The 20048-nt window shown below is 38.3% G+C and overlaps 1 protein-coding gene across 1 annotated transcript; it reads left to right on the plus strand.

The window, feature by feature from the left end:
- The first annotated feature begins 488 nt into the window (after positions 1–488).
- rbms1b (RNA binding motif, single stranded interacting protein 1b) lies at positions 489–17335 on the plus strand. The gene is made up of 13 exons (XM_032529836.1): positions 489–791; positions 3865–4028; positions 6413–6471; positions 7546–7637; positions 12435–12592; positions 13377–13456; positions 14016–14131; positions 14480–14529; positions 14633–14720; positions 14844–14894; positions 15561–15671; positions 15815–15896; positions 15978–17335. The coding sequence occupies exons 1-13, from the start codon at positions 741–743 to the stop codon at positions 16007–16009; spliced, it is 1134 nt and encodes a 377-aa protein (XP_032385727.1). The 5' UTR covers positions 489–740; the 3' UTR covers positions 16010–17335.
- Positions 17336–20048: the final 2713 nt, after the last annotated feature.

Here is a 20048-nt window from a genome sequence, read left to right on the forward strand (position 1 = left end):
CCATTTAGGCTACATTGTAGCTCCATTGATCATCGGTAGAGTGTTGCATCCGAACTAAATAGAATCCTTCACTGTCATAAATAAAGTTTTATTGTATCTGCCCTGCTTCTGATTATATTCTCCTTAGGTTTTGCGAGATAAACGCAAAAATATCCTGAAACTTGTCAGAATATCACATCCAGGGACCAGCCGCACGGTGGAATGTTTGGTATGCATCTTTTAATACACGAACAACAACAAGGTGAAAACAATGTCTTTATATTATGTGTTTGGATAACAAAAGACAATTCAGATTTTTATAAATGCCGAGATATATTTAGCATATAACAAAAATGCACTTTTAAATCTTCATCATAGCAAAAAAGATTCAAAGTGTTTTGTATTTTGGGAACATTGTTGAAAATATCCCCCTACACCAAACGGTTGAATGGTTTCGCCCATCTTGGCAGCGTTTGTCCTGCGCAGCACTGACTGCAAATCAATGAAGCCAGTGAAACAAACTGGGCAGGGCAATCGAAGTTGGGACAATTTACGGAGGTTTCTGATGCCGGATAGTCGACGACAATAAGGATATGTATACAGCTAATATGTATAGTATTCTATTGTTGTGTCATTTAGCGTAGTAAGGAGCCTATCCATGTCAAATAATTTTCTACTTATACGAGGAGTTTAATGTATTTCGCTAGAAAATTGAAGCTTAACTGAAAACAAACTAACGTCCCTCCTGACTTGAACTGAGGATGATTTTTGCTAATACTGGGAACCCACTAAGGACTCCGTATCGCAAACAGGTAAATATGCAAATATTTGTCCAACCTTTAGGCATTAAAAGCACAAAGCTGACTTGATGGTCGCTGAAAAAGTCTAACGTTGTATATAACGTAGCTCACAGTTTCAATGAACTTAACGTGGCATAGCCTATAGGTCGGCGCTCAAACAGAAAGAAAACTTACTTTGTTTTTTGTAATTTGAAATGGCAGTTCCTGTGTGTGATGAAACATTTAGATAGACCCCGGGATGCATAATGAGAATACCTGCTGCTCGGGCTGTGGTCCAGGTCCAAACACTGCTGGAGAGATACAGGCATGACCTCAGTGGATGCTTATTTTAATGGTTGCCACATAGTAAAATAGGCCTATGTAATACAACATATTTTTGGCTTATTAATGAAGTAGCCTACACATGAGCTCGCAATAACACTTCAAAGAAACTCGACCAAACCGAAGTTTGCAATTTCCATAACAGACAGGCTTTATTTGTGCTTAGTTTGGACCAGTGAAGATTGGTTGTTTTCTATTTTGTCAAATTCGCATTCAGTGAAGAAAACCATAGGTTACCTTAAACGTAGGCCTAATTCTACAAGCTTGTGGTATTAGGTTTACCTGTGTCGTACAGAATTACACAGTAGGCTATGGATGACCAATTGTCCACTGATGCATTTACTTTTTCCCAGAGATATATATATATATATATATATTTATTTATTTATTTTAAATTCCCTTTAGCTAAAATATTTGAATAAGCATAATTACTCTGCTATGCTCATGTTGTTATCCTGTGGCTAGAGCTCCATGGGCGAGGCCTGTTACTGGAAGCCCTGTGTATTTCCAGTGCGGATATGACGGCCTCTGCCGGTCTGGAGCTGGCTGATAAGATGCCGTCCTCTCCCCATCACAGTCTCTCACAGTCCTGCATCTAAGTAGCCAGTCACATGTATGAAAATAAAATCCTCTTCCAGTACCATAGAAAAAGGGAAGCTGCACTCACCTGAAGCCCAGACTGTGAAAAAGCAACTTGGGACTTTGTAGCAGACAGACTGGCTAGTCTTGAGTGTTGGAATATGTTATAAACTATTTCTTAAATGTAATGCATGTCTCTTTTTTTATTTGTAAGTAAAAGCTTTTTTCTTTTTAGATCTAAAAGATTTGATCTCTAGCCCCATTCATTTCCCACATTTAACTGTAGTTATTTGTCTCATTTCCAGCCCTGCAGTTTAAGTTTATTACTTTTTTCTAGTCAATGACATAAATATAATGGTATGGAATGAGTTTTATTCAGCGTTATTTAAGGAGTAAATCCAATCCGGAAAGTCAATTTGGCCAGGGGTAGGCTGTTTGTAAGTAAGGGCTAGTCATGAGAGCAACTGTGACATTTTTCACATTTAATAGTTTGTTTATTATTTTGTATGTCTGTTGATAAGGTTTTTATTTTGTTTTACAAGAATGACAAAAAAATGTATGACTACTCTTCTGTCACCTATTCATCTAGCAACAGTAGCAACATCATTGTTGTTGTCCTCATCCAATAACTTTTAATTTGTTGAACAACTTTATTTGCCCATTCACTAAAAGCATTTTCATTATTTTACCTTTGTGACACATACTATGCTTAAGTAGTCTTGCATTGCCAGACCTTCTTCCACAGCGCTGTCACCACTTTATGCTGGGGATTCCATCAGCTTCCTCTCAGCATGTGATTCCTCAGAGAGGGGGTTTGGGGTATACTCAGTGTTGGATAGTAAAGAGAAAGACACATCCCTTTAAAGGGAGAGCACTCTCAGACTATGACTGATCTGTGTCTTGTAAAAGACAGGGTTGTCCAATCACTGAAGGATTTTAATTTTGTTTTCCCCTTGCCCTCGGAAGGGCTTAGGAAGAGCTCACTTGACACCCGAGGCAGTGTGACATCAGTCTGACACTGATGTCAAAGCTTACAGCCCCTATGGAGCCTGATTGTGCTGACTGTGAATGTGTTATGGAGATTGTTCTGCAGATATGGATCACTTCTCAGTAAAATATTTATCCTCCCACTAGACAGAAATCCACATGATACTAATGATGGAGTGTCCAGACTGTTCTCTGATCTTTTTTCCCTTTTAATATGAGAGTGACTGACTTGATGAGGGCACACAGCATGCCTGTCTTGGTCGATGTCTATGTGAAATCACACTCAGAGAGACATCTAATCATTTTATCTCTTTGTATCTTACTTCTTTTTTCAGAAATGTGCAGCAAGTGGTTTTGTCCTGACATGGAAAAGGATTAGGCTTAAAGCTGCTGTAATCAATGTTGTTAAATTAACAATGGACCTAATGACGATGTGCATGTAAAAGGGGTCACTTGTAGTGACATACCCACAGACGATTAGCCTATTACCCGACTGGGCAGTTCCCCTCAGCTTAACATAGCATTTCAGCGTCTAATTGTTTTGGTTTTACAGTTTTGGTTCACTCTCACTGCATCCACGCTATTTCCAAACACAACAGTCAGCTTTGTTCAGCTCTTAAAAAAGTTCCATAACCCACTGTATGCTACCTGCCCTGCAGCAGGCAGACACAGTTAGCAGCTAGCTAGTGTACATTCTATAACATTTTGCAGCTAAATCTCGCTCAGTAGTTGTTGGGGAGCAAAACCAAGCTAGATAGGTGATATTGGTCTTCAATTTGTCGGGTTGCCAGAAATGCAATGCTAAATAAATACTAATGTTACTCTGTATCTGCTGGATGTGTAAATAAGCAACTGTTTCTAACAACTTTGCCTTATTAACTTTTTAAGGTGATAATATCTCAATATTATGTTCAAGTTTGTTTCTGCTTCCCCAAAGTGACTTTAATAGTAACGTAAAATCAAATTTTACCTCCAGTAGTTGCTGCAGTGATGTAAAAGTGTACTCCAGGGTCTATTAGTACACTGTGACATCAGAAGCACACTTGTGACCATACCCATTAGGGATGCCGGTTGTAGTCAAAGGTCAATTTTTAGACTTGAAAACTTTGAGCCATGACAATAACCGTTATTATTTAATTACTAGACAGCCTGAACTTAATTTTAACGTAGTTTTTGTGTTATTTCCTGCCTATTCCAGCCATCTGTTGCCTCATCATCACATCCCATGGCTCCACCCAGCCCAAGCAACAATAGCAGCAGCAGTAGCACTACAGGTTGGGACCAGCTCAGCAAAACAAACCTCTACATCCGAGGCCTGTCCCCTTTAACCACAGACCATGACCTGGTCAAGCTCTGTCAGCCGTGAGTACCACACTTCCTCTCATTATTATCTGCCATCGATCAGCCATTGATTTTTTGGCCTACTTACTTTTAGATTCTAGTTTCTAGTTTAGCATTCTAAATGTGCAATGGCATTCACTGTTTACATACATTTGTTAAAATACAAATAAGGTGTGAAAAAGTAAAATGCAAGATGTATATATGCCATTTTACAAGTACAATTGCACACTTACTGTGTTGAAAGACAAGAAAATGTATAAAGTGTTGTCTTTGTTGTAATCTATTGTCTTTGGTGTCATTTATTTATAAAATTTGTATTACTTTCTGACTTTGAATTAAAAATGTAGTCCTACTCCTCTGTTTGAATATCTTCAAAGAAAGGATTTAAGATTTAATCATATTCCTATGAAGAATAGAGTACTTGTGGACCATGCAGAGAGCATTGTGAGTCACCTATGGATCCATGTGCATATTTGAGATTCTTACAAATGCGGCAGTATGTCAGGCTTCATTTAAATATGACGTGAAATTTGTATCTTGAAAACCACACAAGGACACAGTGAGATAAGCATGTGGGGCACAGCAGCAGAGGTTTCATATATCATGTGCGTAGATAAAGGAGAGATACTGTCAGCACTGGGCTTGTCCACAGCTCTCTTTGTGTGCTGAATGCTTTATATTTGCCAAGCAGAGAGACCACCATGGTGCCTCAGAGATTTTATTAGATTTTTCTGAGGCCTCCTCTTCACAATGCAATACCGACTTTGCAACACAAAGCTGCCAATTCATTCTTTGGGTGTTTAGAAATATATTACACATTGAAATTGGCCTCAGCAACGACACTGTATTTAATTCTTTATTTGATTTTATTATTCAGGTGGATAAAAACAGTACGGAAAAATTGTAATCTTTTTACTTTTAAATTTGATTGATCTTCCTTTAGAAGATTTATGAGAACAGGCTAAATGCAATAATTTCCACTTGTTTTAATGTACTTCACACTATTGGATGTGCTTTTTATCACTTCCTATCTACATTGGGATGGCAGTGGAAGAACAAATACTTTAGAGCACTGCTGCCTGTGCTCCATGGCTGCAACACAGCAAGCACCTGGAAGTACGGTGGATGCTACGGAAACCATTGTTGCATATGTTAAATTTGGGTTGATGACCAACGGTTCAAATCCAACAATTCCAATAAAAAAACGATTCCATTAGAATCCTAATTTTTTTAAACAAATCCATGTTGGAACCTGTCTTGATGCCTAGTCGCTGCATATTATTGGAGATTAGATTGATAACTGTTTATCGGTTTATGCATTAATGTTGTTTGACCTATTTTATCATTTAGTCTAATCCCTAGCTAAAGCATTCTTCCGGTTAACTGCAGGGTACATTGTGGCTTGCATCATGGTCACTGTAGATTATATAGGTATTTTTTAACATGGTAGGCCTACCTATGGACTGAATGTGCCCACTGCAGGTCATGTGGAAAATTCACCTTGAAAGAAATATATTTTAAAAGATACCTACGTTCGTTACATGACTCCCAGTTTTAAAAACATTATTCTCCACCTCAGAGCTCATAAAGAGATTGTAAACTGTACATTTTATTAATTACATGGTGAAGAACTTTGCACCCAACCAAAAGGCAACCATTTATGTGGAGGATTGCTGAGGTGGCACAGCTGTCTCAGGATTTAGTCTTGTTATCCCAATGTCAGTTTCTCCAAAGATTGTTTCTGAACCTCCTGTTAGTCTGATGAGGCAGAAAAACATATGTGTATATAAACATATATAACAACAATCTACCGTCTACTATTAAAACCAACTGTTGTTTACATACATAAACAACTGTTTCAAAATCGGCACCAAAAATCACAGGTAAATAAGTCAAATTAGCCATTGAGACCTAATAAAACAACAACATGAGCCAGACCAGACTTTTGTAATGTCGTAATCTCTGTGTTTTGTAAGTCAGCGGTTTGCAGATGTACTTACTAGCATCTGTAAGTTAAAAAAAGTGTGCCATTTAAAAAAAAAAAAAGGAAAGTTCATCATTAAACATAAAATGAAAACACATGTGACATATAACAAATATCATAACTTCACATATTGATGACTCCCTCTTTGATCCCAGCTGTCCAACTGACCCATCTTCTCATAAGAGAGACTTTGGTGACTCTTTTTAAAGTTTGATACAGTGGTTTAGTTTAAAAGGGACTGTTGGCTTGGCACTCATGTGGTGGGGATTTTTACCACCACATGGAAACCACTTCCTGTTTCTCATATCTTTACAGTGATGTCATAGATTGTTGCTCAACCCTCCCTTTCTGTGTTTTATAACTGCCTCTGTCTGGTACATAATCCAGCTAACAATGCCTCCCTTTTCTGCTCCTCCCCTAGGTATGGCAAAATTGTGTCAACAAAGGCCATCCTGGACAAGACTACAAACAAATGCAAAGGTGTGTGTGAAGTTGTTTTTTCTCTTAACAACACTGCCCTCTTTTATCTCTTCTTTAATTAAGTATGTATTAGCACGATTTTCAATACCTCAAGAGAGATTATTACTTCTACACTTTCTCAAAAATCAGTAGACATCCAGGGTGGTAATCCTATCAAAACATCAAGTCATTCAACAGCTATGCTGTTGTGTCATATGGTCCCGGCAAGTCAGGAAACAGACAGCCAGGCTGCTCAAAGCTGCCTCCCAGCTCATGTTATTTTAAGCCACAGCCCTTGCCTGTTGGTGTGTCACTGCTGCCGGTGCTTCCTGGGAAGAAGTGTCCGATGACTTCTCTTTCAGCTGAGTGACAGTGTTGGTCTTGTTCCATTTCTAGTAGACTACCTATCTGACTAAAGAGGGACTTACTGATTCTCTCTAGTGCTGATGGGATCAAGAGAACTCTCTGGATTATACAGATGCCAGTAAATCGATGGCTCTCAGTGAAAGGGGAAACTGTAATAGACCTTGTAAAGCTCTGACTGAATTTTAAATAAAAGCCAGAGATGGCTTCAACAATAACTCAACCAAAATTGTATTTTTTCTAATGTCAGAATTATCAAGAATATTATAGTCAAACCAAGACCACGATTCACATTAAATGTTTAGTACCAATGTGACCCTTTTTTTAAATCTAAAAATGCCTTATTTACCATAATTGAACTTGAATATGTTAAATATAGCAAACTCAGTAGAGGTAAAGGACTATAGGTTCACCCTGTTTGTACCCCCAAGGACAAAGAGCTGACCTGAGCCATGAACATCACACTGGTATCTGCATCCTCAGCGGGTTTTTTTACCGCCACTTCCACACAAACACTCACGTACACACACACACACACACACACACACACACACACGTGCGCACAAACAGAAGCTGTACACAGATGAACCTATATAATGCAGAAGTACTGTATATACATACATACATACTGTAAATTCACATAGTAACGCTGTATGTAAAGCTTCATATGCCTTTTTATTTTGGGTTGGCTATAGAATATTGTCCTAATTGTACTGCATGTCTTCTCCTCAGGGTATGGCTTTGTGGACTTTGACAGCCCTGCTGCAGCTCAGAAAGCAGTGGCTGCCCTGAAGACCACTGGTGTCCAAGCTCAGATGGCAAAGGTGAGAATTAATTAGAGTCCCATCCTGATATCATACACTAACAAGTCACTCAGTTACACAGTTTCTCTTCCATTCAGCTGGTGAGGCAACCTAAACCTAATCTTTGTGTAATTAAATAACAGGATTGGATTTCTTGACTGCAGGGTATATTCTTACCAACCCTTATGTTGATTTTTTAAAGGAAGCATGTGCTTAAAACATTGAATATTTGTGCGTACGTGTGTTTGGAACTTTATTTGATTTTAGGCATCTGTCCACTTTAGCACTAGATGTATAAAGGCACTCATTTTCAGGAACAAATGTGACACATATGCACAAGGTTGTTGCAGTTTGCAAGTGTTTGCACGTAAATAGTGTACACGTCAGATGTTTAATGAACTGTGAGGTCAGGTACTTCTTGTTTTGACAAGATATTAACTGTGAGCACTTTATTGAATTTCAAAATAGTATTCTACTGAGACATTTGTGGTATCAACAGCATCTACAACTTTCACCTGCTGCCATCATTTCACTCTTTCTTATTTGTCTTATTCTCTCCTCCTCCATCTTCATTTCTTTTTCCATAAAGTTTGACTAAATTAATACATTGCCCATTTGTGGTGCACCACTTTCTTAGTAAATCTTTCCCCCAGTGAATAAATGTGTTTGGCATTTTGCTAATTTATTAATACATGGTGTACAACGTGTACATGTATGTGTGCGCATTTCCCTGCAAGTGTTTGTCTGGCGACAGCTCCCAGCCGGGATTCAAGAGGGTTTGGGATGTGATTGGCGCCAATAGTTAGACTTTAGGGTGTAGAGATTGGTGTTGTTTACAGCGGGATGACGTAGCAGAGGAATTATCTACCGTTATCCACCAGAGCTTTAACTAGTCTTTCTGTTGCCTCCAAAGCATCATTACACATACATTTAGTATCGTCCGGAAAAATAATTTTACTTGAACCTCTAAAATATTAACATGCAGCGAATGTAGCAAATATGTAAAAAGAAAAGGGCAAAATTGCTGAACTGCTAAAAATAAACAAATGTCTCTTCTTTTTTTGACAAGTTGGTGTTATAGCCAATTGTCATTAAAAAAAATAGTTCAAACTATTGCTTTAATACCAACCATGTTGTGTGGACAGACAGTTTCATTAATACACTACAGTTCCAGCTTTATTTGTTCAAAGGTTTTCAGACGAGTTTAAAGTATGACTGTATTAATCTAGGCACCTATACTCTCTGAAATCCAAAAAAGGAAGTTAATAATTGTGGGTTGTTATGGTAACAGAAACCAGTCAGGGGGAAATCTTTTCCCATACAGCACTGAACAAGAACCCTTGGCCTCATTTCCCTGTCTGGGGATCTGTAGAGCTTCTTGACATGCCTCTGTGCACCCATTTTACTTTTTTAATTAAAATAGAGCAGCTCCAAGGGGCCTGCTGAAGTTTAATCTTTGTATTGTGGAAGGTAAATGGCATTATAAAGTGTGAGTCTTTCACTCCAGCTTTATTCTCACTTTTGCGGTAGCTTGTTTGGGCTTAATGGACTCTCTGAAAAAGGTACCTTTTCCTGTTTTGTTTTTTTATCTGCCCCTCAATGGGCTTTTTCTCCTTATTATTTTAAAGCAGGTGGTGGGAAGTGGCCAGATAAGACTTTCTCTTTTTTTATAATGTATTATTATATTGTGTGCTTCCCTTTCTCTGTATGCATTTAAGGGTTTCACATAATACGTGTGTGCATTAGAAGTTATTAATATAGGCAACATTGTATGTCATGGAATTCTTTTGGATGGTTTTATGGAGCTGTGTGAAAGACATTAATAGAGGAACAGCATTGTTTAATATTGTTACTTGTGACCGGAAAGTTGCAGTCCAATCCCTGGATCAGCAGTCTAATTGTGGGCAGAGGAAGTGAAAAAGCAGCACTTGCCTGTCCCTCATTTCCACAATTGTTAAGACCCTTGATGAAGACATTTGAAGTCCCAACTGCTTCAGGATCTGCAGCAATGTGCGGTACAACAAAAATATGGTGTTTTGTGAAAATGAAACCACGTTAACCTATTCTGGTACAACCTCAAAATACAGATATTAACTTGAAAATGAGAATTATATGGCACTTTAATGATCCCCAGTGGGAAAATTCAGTTGGTGCGGCCGCGAATAAACAACAGAAATAGGTACGGAGAAGTATGGTAAGTGGCTGGGTTAGCTCAGTTGGTAGAGCAGGTGCACATATATAGAGGTTTACTCCTCGGTGCGGCGGTCACGGGTTTGAATCTGACCTGCGGATCCTTTTGCTGCATGTCATTCCCCCTCTCTCTACCCTTTTATGGCTTCTTCATGTCGTCATCTGTCTTGTGGAAATAAAAGCCTAAAATAATCTTTAAAAAATTAAAGTAACAGAAATAAATAACATAAACTACTTGACAATGAAGACCGGGTCAAAATGTAACGTACGTCAGGACAACCTCTAGCTCACCCAGTAAGAGCATGTAGGCTGAGGCCTTTTCAGCGGCCTGGGTGCGTGTCATCCCCCATCTCTCTCCCACCTTTTCTGTCCATCCACTGTCACTCTGAAATAAAGGGAAAAAAGTACCAAAAATAATCTTTTAAATAATCTTTTAACAAGTAATGTACGTATAACAATACAAAATTAAAGCTGCAAGCAGCAATGAACGGGCCCTCGGCCCCTTGCAGGTCGGGGGTACTGGCAGACGCCAATCTTTGCGGCAGGGCATTTGCGCGACAGATAGACACTGCAAAGCCAAAGATGTATTTTGCTGCAGCTATCTGTGTTTGTGCTTGTCTCTGTGTGTGACCCAACCTGCTCTTTACTTAAAAAGCTTCCATATGGATGTATTTTAAAATTCTGCGTTTTTGTCAAATTAAAAGGAGAGAGCATGATGCCTTCTATTCCTAGATATAGATAAGTTTACCAGTACTAATCTGAACTAACGACATGATCACTGACACTAGATAGAAAGAAAGAAAATGTTGACTTTCAGTCTGTGCTACTCACTAAAAAAAAGTCATTATTGTATGCATTGCTGCGCTGGCACTGCTGCGTTGCCAAATGATAGCAACTCACCAGGAGACTTCCCCAACTCTCGGCAATTCCTCATTTGCCCTTTCACGTCTGGCAGGTTTGAAATTACACGGCTGCTGGCCTCTTCCTCATCCAAGTCAATCGCCATAGTTCTAGTAGCAGGCTGAGGCTACTCTTCCCAATGTGACATCATCACCAAATTGAGTTTATAAAACCAGCAAATACCAAAAATACCAAAAAACTGGCCTGTAACACTATTTGGAGACATTTTTTAAAATGATGTACTTATCTTAGGTGATTTCTTTTGTCATGAGTGTCAACAGATACTACCTGCAAAGATTCAAAAAGATTGCATTTACAGCGTAGGAGGAGTTCGAAAGAATGTAAAAAAACATGACAATTCATAAAGTCAAAATGGCCGCCTTCCGGTTGTGCAGAGTTAATGAAGATAAATGGGAAATGTGTCCACAATGATTAGAGCAATATCAATATCAAATCTGGTGAAGATTGGCGTAACTACGTCCAAGTCCAGGGACCTCCACACATTAGGGGGCGCCATGGAGCCATCTTACAGGTATGGGCCAAATTCCTGAACAGTCTCGCAAAGCTCCAAGGTGTTCATGTTTGCGCCAATTATTTGTGAGTTTTTGTAAATATGGAGGCCGTCAAAAATGTGTCCAACGGCTAAAACCAGGCTAAAAACAATTAGGGGGCGCTATAGAGCAACCATACCACTCCCAAGGCTAAATGTGATTTCAGATGAAAGAGTTTAAAATTCTGCACATGGCTGCAAGATTTTGAGTTTCTGTGGATCCTAAAGTCCTCAAACAATTTTGCTCGAAATTCGCCATATTGTGAATTTTTTAATTTTAATTTCTGAAAAATAGCTTGATAGAGTTCCAGATGATATGCATGTTCACTCAAAAGTTAGTATGATAAATTATTGAGTTTTTTAAGTCAGGGTGCACGTTAGGGGGCGCTATGGAGCCCCCAGCCAACGCCCGAGACCAATCACTACAGAAATTTGTGATTTTTCATAGTAGGTCTGACATGTGTGCAAGTTTTTGTTTTTGAGTTTTCCCGCATGCTAAGACCCTCAAAAATGAGAGAGACGGGAGAAGTGCTGAATAATAATAATCCTTACAAAAACAATAGGTTCCTTGCAAACACATCTGTGCACCCCTCACTCCATCCTCTCATATCTCCTTTCATCTGTGTTCCGGACTAACTGAACTCCTTCCCTGGGTTTTGTTGTATGTTTGTTTAAAATTTTGTCGAAATGTATATTATTCAGTTAGTATATTACTTTTAGTAATCCAACCTGTCCCTGACTCTGAACAGCACAACGTTGATGAATATTAATGGTGGGAGGCCGATCTCCAGGGACTTGTAACAGTGTCTTATGTTTCTGCTCTTGCTATTAAAATACAGCAAGCCTCAAGCCACCGTGGGCTGCATGCAAATCTCTATTTATTACGTCTCATAGTGACCCTTTACTGACAAAAAAAACCCCAAAGAGACAGATGGGAAGAAGCAGAGATAACTGATTCCTATTAGCAGTCTATAATAAAAATGTTTAGCCGGTTCCAGGGAACAAATATATGTAAAAGGAAACTTTGCCTTCCGACCTCTCTTCCTCCTTGTGACTAAAGGCGGGTGTGATACTACAAAGGAATGTTTTTGTGTTTTCCAGGTGTGTCTCAAGCATTTCCCTTAGTGTAATTACATTGCCTCTGGCTTCCTCTTACCCCTTTCTTTTTCAATATACAGCAACAGGAACAAGACCCGACAAACTTGTACATCTCCAATTTGCCTATGTCTATGGATGAGCAGGAACTGGAGAACATGTTGAAGCACTTCGGCCAGGTCATCTCCACACGCATCTTGAGGGACTCCAACGGAGGCAGCAGAGGAGTGGGCTTTGCAAGGTCAGATCCTTGTGTAATTTATTACAAGTGACTGACTCATGGCCCATTTAATAAAGAGACCCCTTTTACAGCAGTAAAGACTACTGTGCAACCTGTAAAATAGATATCAAAGATGGGGGAAGGGAGACAAGTGCCAATACCCCTTTTATCACAGTCTGTGGGAAATGTGGCTTTTAAATTTGAGAAACAATAGTGCTAATTATACCAATGGATTCAAATCCAATAATTAGTAATACCAGCTACCAATGATGAAGTGATGTTTAAAAATACATTTAACAGCTTTCAATTTGTAAAAAAAAAACAACAACATTGGGTTTTGCTGATTTCTCGTCATAAAAAACCAATGCAGTTAAAAGCTGAATTTGTTTCATTTCTAAAAGTAATACCTAAAAAAACACAACTATGTTGTCAAGAACAAGGCGGAGAGAAGAGCGAATGTATGGCCAAATGGAAACTCCTTTATGAAATAGTTTCACAATGACTGCTGACTTCCACCGTAACCTGCACAACCTGACGTTTAACTAAAATACCTGATGGATGAGGTCAGAGTCATTATTGACAAAACAAAAATGTCATAATGCAACATAGGATTGTTTGTGTGCATCCACTAATAAGTATGTATGGCAAGTTTAGTTTGCAAGTTGATAACATATGTACATGTTGGACTTGCAATCTTTTGAACCACCCACCCTGAAAGAAAACCGTTCTTGGAAAGCACCTTCTCTCCCTTTTTATTGCACTTCTTACTGTTATAGCTATGCTCTGTCTGTCTTTATGACTTTAGGATGGAGTCAACTGAAAAATGTGATGCAGTCATTTCTCACTTCAATGGAAAGTTTATTAAGACACCTGCAGGTGTTCCAGGTAAGACATGCAGTATAATTATCTTATATTCACAGTATGTCTTGTAGTTTATCTGCCATAGCATGAAAAATATCTGTTCAAGAAAATAACAGGATTTGTCTCGTAATGATGTGTACAATGTAAATGGCCAGTGTTTTATAGGCAGGATGAAGTGGTCAGCCAATTGATTCATGCCTCCAGCAGGAGTCAGTGAGTCTGCTCATATACACTCAGGTCTGAGTGGCAGAGCACAGACAAAGAAAACGAGCGAGAGGGAGCTCTGTTTGGCCTCCACTCCCTCTCTAAGCTTTTTAATTGGATTATTAGACTGAAATAGTCTCTGCTGGCCTTGCCTCCTTTAGGAAGGGGAGGGGATCACAGCTGCCAGATTAGATGTCTGCATTCCCAGGCTGGCTAGTAAATGTGCACTCCCAGGCTTCAGCGAGTGAATGACTCTGTATAGCAAGGTGTGCGTGTGAGTGAGTGTGTGTGTTGTGTTGCGTGCGTGTTTGTTTATTTATTTATTTATTTATTTATTTATTTATGAGAGTTCATTCTCTTGCCACTTCTCTCTCTTTAGCACCATCTGAACCTTTGCTGTGCAAGTTTGCCGATGGTGGACAGAAAAAGCGACAAAGTCAGAATAAATTTGCCCTGAATGGTCGTGGTTGGGGAAGGGACATTAACTCCAGACTGGTAAGTGATGAAGGGAACTAATCCATGATATCAAAAATAAAGGACACATTTCTGGTGCACCTAAAGTGCACCTGACAAACAATGCAACAAATATTACAACCTTTAGAGTGACTTTATTGTTTAATGTCGCTGAAAAGTCACCTAAAGGAATATGTCACATGTATCTACCACACCTGATTTTTATAGAGTTGTAATCCTGGTTATTTTCTATGCTAATTATAGCATAACTTTCCGGTTTAAGCATAATGGATACACAACATACTATTGTATCATGATGTTGTTTTGGTTAAGTTTTGGTGTTGCATGCTTGAGTTTAGTTGCCAAACCTGTACCTTCTTTTGTTCCCAGGCCGGAATGACACTCACATATGACCCCAGTGCAGCTGCTATGCAAAATGGGTAAGCCATCAACGGATAAGACTGCACTGTCATGGTCAATACGTATTTCATTGTAGTTAGCTTTTTTTATTCTACTAAATTACACTTTATTCTGTGTCCACAGGTTTTTCCCACAAGCATACAGTATTTCAAACAGGATGATTGCGCAAACGTCCATGTCTCCTTACATGTCTCCAGTTTCAACATACCAGGTTTGAACCCTTCTCTTAATTTATGATTATGTAGCTTTGATACTGTGATACAACAAAGACGCAACATTTCATTTATCAGTTTAAATGCAAGTTTGTTTACAGTGTGTTTGTGTGATGTTCCAGGTGCAGAACCCATCCTGGATGACTCATCAGCCCTACATTATGCAGCACCCAGTAAGAACAAAATCTTCTCATCATCACTTTCATCATCACTACTGTCATTCCCTTTTTTCTATTTCTTTAAAACATTTCCCTCTATGATTATCACAGAATTTAAACATTTTTCTGTAAACAGACGGACACAGTATGTGAGAGTAGTAGTTGCACATAAGGTGACACTGATCCTTGAGGGTTTGCAGTACTAAAGTGTTTGTATAGGAATGTAAAAACGACTGCTTTGGAGAGGCTATGTGAAGCTGTGTATTTATTGACAGATGCCGAATATTTTATAACAGATGGGTTTCAATTGAGAATGATGTGTCCTTTCTTGCTTTGAAAATGAGCCAGCATGGATGAGAAACACTGCTAGATGCATCAGGCCAGCCAAGATGCTTATGGACAACTTGCTCAACTTGTGACTATTCACCTTCTGGTGTGTGTCTATTAGATGTGAAGTTGGAGATTACTTAGTTTCTCTTTGCCTAGAACCCAATCCTGCAAAGTTATTATGCTCATTATTATTTTAATCACTGATATTCTGTATCATTTTCATGACATTCTATCATGTTTACTGTGTGTTTTTGAGAAGTATTTCCGGTTTAAATAAGAATATTTTCTCAGTGACTTTGCGTATGTACAAGCTACAGACATTCCTCTCATCTGTTCACACTTTTCTTCCAGGGTACTGTGATATCGCCCTCTATGGACCCATCTATGTCACTACAGCCTACTTCCATGATGGCCCCTCTTGCACAGCAGATGAGTCACCTGTCTATGGGAAATGCAGGAACAGTAAGAGAACTCTGCTTTGGTACAGAATTGAGTTCACACATTAAACTTATTTTTAGAATGTGGTGTTTAAAAGTATTTCATTAAGCTGTAAAATGTATAGATGAACATGCTGTATATATATATTTCTCTCCTTCATTGTGCAGTTTATGGCCACAAACACATCTATGCAAGGAGCATTTATCCCACAGTATGCCCACATGCAGACATCAAATGTTCCTGTAGAGGTGCGTGCATTAAAATCATTGCAGCCTGATGTGTATGAAGCATGGTCGTCATTTTAAACAGACTTGGAAATTTTCTTTACAAAAAAGGGTCAATTTTCCCAAGGGACCCCTTAAAATCACCCCCATTTTCCTACCAACAACCCCAAGTATGCTGAGGAAACTTTTTGGCCTGCTAAAAAAATCATTTCTACAAAGCAACGGAGCTAAGGCTTTTACTTTTTTGCCGGGTTTTCGGCAAATTCTGTGAGATATTTTTGGTATCATTGTCATCAAATGATTTGAATTATATATATATAAATTTAAAAAAAAAAGTTTTTAAAAAGTTTTATTTTCATACTAGAAAATGTTTATTTTTTACCAAGAATTGCCGCAGGATAAAAGGAAGACTAGTTATTAAAGTGCATGATAGTAATTATGTCTTTTGTTAATATTTCCAGATTTTTTTTTCTTCTGAAGACCTTTTTTTTCAGTCAGACATTTTGAAAAAATGTTTTTTGTGTTGCGTGTGGTGTTGCTATGGTGAAGGTTTTTGTGTTGTTTTTTTTTTTTTAAAGTGATTTTCTAGTTTCAAATCTTGCTGTCTGATTAAAATTTGCCTTCATAGTTTGATACAGAGTTGACAAAACAAACCCCCCAAGAAAAAGAATAAAAAAAAACAAGTTTTGACTTGCCTTGCTTTGCCAGTAGACTTTTTTAACAAATCAATGTTTTTTTGCTTTTTTCCCCTCCCAAAAATATGAAATGAAGAAAAAGGTTTTTTTAAAACAAAATCTCCACATTGATCATTTTATTGGATACATTTTTAGTAAGAAACCTACTGTTTTGGGTGTTTCCTTTTTAAACTTCCTTGTTGATTATTGTAGAAAGCGAAATTGAACTTTACAGGGTGGGGAAAGAGAAGGGCAAAAGTATTTTGGGTTGTTTGGGTGGGTTTTTTTTTTTTTTCTTTTCGGTGAGTTAATTTTTTTGGGGGGTGTCTTTTTCACTTTTATTTCAAAAAACTAACAGGAAACGACTTATATTTGCAAAAAAAAAAAAACACAAGCCCGTAATAAATTGGGGAAAGTTCACGAGTTGGGGGGTAAAATTAGATGGTTATGTTTTTTGAACCCCTTTTTAAAAAAAACTAGGCACTTTTAATTGTATTTTTACTTTTTACAAAATTTTTGAACTAGAACTGAGAAAACGTCGTCTTTTAACCGGACCACAACTCTGCGAACTAGATCGCAGTTTGGACAGTGTGCCTTTTTTGTACAATTACATTCAGTTTTATTAGGTAATTGTACAGTACGGACACGGACAAGCATGAAGGAAGGTCTGGATCCAGCAAGTGCCCCCATTTAAATTTTATACTTAAAAGTAAAGGAAATTGAACATTATGTAAAAAAGATTTAAAAATCCAAAATCTAAGGGGCAGTGCTTGACCTTTTTTTTAAAAAAGAAAAAAAAGAAAAGAAGTCAATAATTTTTAGTGGGTTAGAGCAGGGTTTTTTTATTTGGCTCCTCAATGAGCCGTTATTCGACCCGGGGGTCTCAGACCATTTTTTCCCCCCGAAATTTTTTTTCTCCCCCCGGGAAGGGGCGGGGGTTTGCAGGTCCCCCGCCCTTCCAGACCAAAAGCATGCTCAGAGCTGGCTACTCCCGTTTTTTCCCTTTTAGGTTTTTTTTTTGAAAAATTTTGCATTTTCTTCAAAAACCCAAATTTTTTTTTTTTATGTGTTTTTTTAATCACAGGGGGTTTTATAGTTTTTTAAAAAAGGGTGCTGCTTTTTTTGGGAATGATTTCCCCCAGCAGGGGTTAAAAAAATAAAATAAAAAAAATATCCACCAGCCAAATGCTGGTAAAATATGCAAGAGGCTGTTCCACTCACCAGCCATAAAAAAAAAAATGGGATCTATTAAGTGGCTGGGTTTAAAATTTTAACATTTTACTAAAACCCTTTGGGGTGATGGGGAAAACAAAGTTAATTTTGAATCCTGTTCCAGAGGCTGATTTAAAATGTTAAAGACCAAGAATGACAACAAAGCATTGTGGTGTTCAATGGATCTGTGCTCCTTTTAAACCTTTTTTTTTTTTTTTTTTTTTTTTTGCTTTGTCGAGGGTCTAGATATATTCGCAGCAGCCTTTTCTCTGTCATTAGCTCGAGTGTGCAACAAACGTTAAGGGCCGCTGTGATTATACTTGAGATTTCTGTGTAATGCCTGAGACTGAGAAGTAATACTGTCATGTGAGGTTAATGCTGCTAGTGGTGTCTGAACCATGTGCCATAGTATCTGGGTCAAGAGTTGCAGAGGTGCACATTAGAAGAATTGCTCATATAAGTAACCACCATTTTGAACAGTCATTAAGTTATATGAAAAAAAATTCTAATTTATGAAGATTGTTGTACAGACACCTTGAGGAAATAAGAGATTTTCATGGAGCTATATGAAAGTTTATTGGGTTTTCTTTTTACTTGTGCCACATAATTGCCAGTGGTAACTTGTATGTATAGTTTGAGGAATCTCTCCTCTTTCATTTTGTTTGTCTAGTGTTTGTTAAAGCCAAAGACTTTTTTCTCAGTAGAATGTTGCCTAAGGTTTATTCTTTTCAATTCTTTGACATTTTGAATAAAAACTTTCAACTTTTAATTCATTGTAAGTCTAGTCTTTGCTGTCAGCAGGAAGAGCTACTGTTCTTCATCCTGAACCAAGAGTACACCTGTTTTTACATTTGATTGATTGCCAACCTTGGATTGATGAGGAAATTATGTAAATACATCATTTTTTACTCTGCCAGCAAAAATGTCTTTTTTCTTATCTAAACATTACATTTCAATCTGATGATAGTAGTTGGAGCTTGGCTGCAGTCTCGGAGGGCTGACGTCCAAGCACTGTCTCTCACATTTTGATTTATGTTTTATAAGGAAACTGGTCTTATCAGAATTAGGAAAATATGCATGTGTTGCTGAATTACCTTTCTTCACATAGTTTGTCTGAAAATGTCTTGCTTGATAGGGGTTTTCCGTTGACCCGATCAAAAACACAAAAATGGAAGAAGAAAAGAAAACTCTGTTTAGTTCCCCCATACACGCAGCAGCTGACTGAGGTCGCTTTGTCATTTTTCTCCCAGATAGCAGACTCTATTACTGTGTCAGTGAAATCTCTTACATTACACATACTGTACATTCTCCAATATTTCAAATATTCACTCAGTCAATTAATGAGAAATAATTATCTCTTAAAGCTGGCAAGAAATATTCTGCCATGGACTAAGAAGTTACAATGTATCAAAGGTGATGTTTCTCTAAAATGTGGTGTCATCACAAAATAATTAAATATATGACATATTTACACCATAGCTATCCTATATGTACGGTAATAACTATCAGACAGTTGCAATTCTCTATGCCATCAATTATAATAACCAAGCTTAAGCATAGCCTTGTCTCAGTATACTAAAGGAAATGTACCCCTCTGAGCATGTTAATGTAGTTGTAATAGCTCTGTTGAGACGGTCTACCAGTGTTCATGAATTACTATGCTTTCCCATAGGGTGAGAACAAGGACTATATAAACACTGTCACATGGTATTGTTGACAACATGCGTGGCCTGGACTGGCTTAGTTATGGGTATCGGGAGGTATGGTTTAGGGTGGGTGGATGGGTGGATGGGGGCGTCTGTGAGCAGGCCTTGCCATGGCAGATGGGTCCCCACGATACCCTGCAGAGTGTTGTGCCACCCTACGGGAAGCCACCAGCTCCAGACGAAGAGCAAAAACTCATGCTCCAGCTGTCTGTGTTTGTGCCACCTGCGCCTTCAAGCAATGGACTTGAAACCTTTTCTCCCCCCTAAACAACCTCCCTGCCCCTGAGGCACTCTGCTGTTCCATCTATTCCATTTTTAATCATCAACTTATGGAGATGGAACAGCTTTTCCTTATCCACCGATGTCCTGACAACCCATATTGATTGTGATTATTTAGATAGCATTGTTGTCTTATTGTAACACTGATGATTGGACCTTACTAATGCTTGACTAGATTAATGATGACAGAGTAGATATATGGGGTGGATACAACAACACAATGTATTGCAATCGACTGCACGACCCCTAATCATTGTAAATGTTACAGTCTTCAGTTTTTGTGGCGACCACTGTGAAACATTGTTG

This window comes from Etheostoma spectabile, chromosome 11 (genome assembly GCF_008692095.1).
Source record: "Etheostoma spectabile isolate EspeVRDwgs_2016 chromosome 11, UIUC_Espe_1.0, whole genome shotgun sequence".
Taxonomy (NCBI): domain Eukaryota; kingdom Metazoa; phylum Chordata; class Actinopteri; order Perciformes; family Percidae; genus Etheostoma; species Etheostoma spectabile.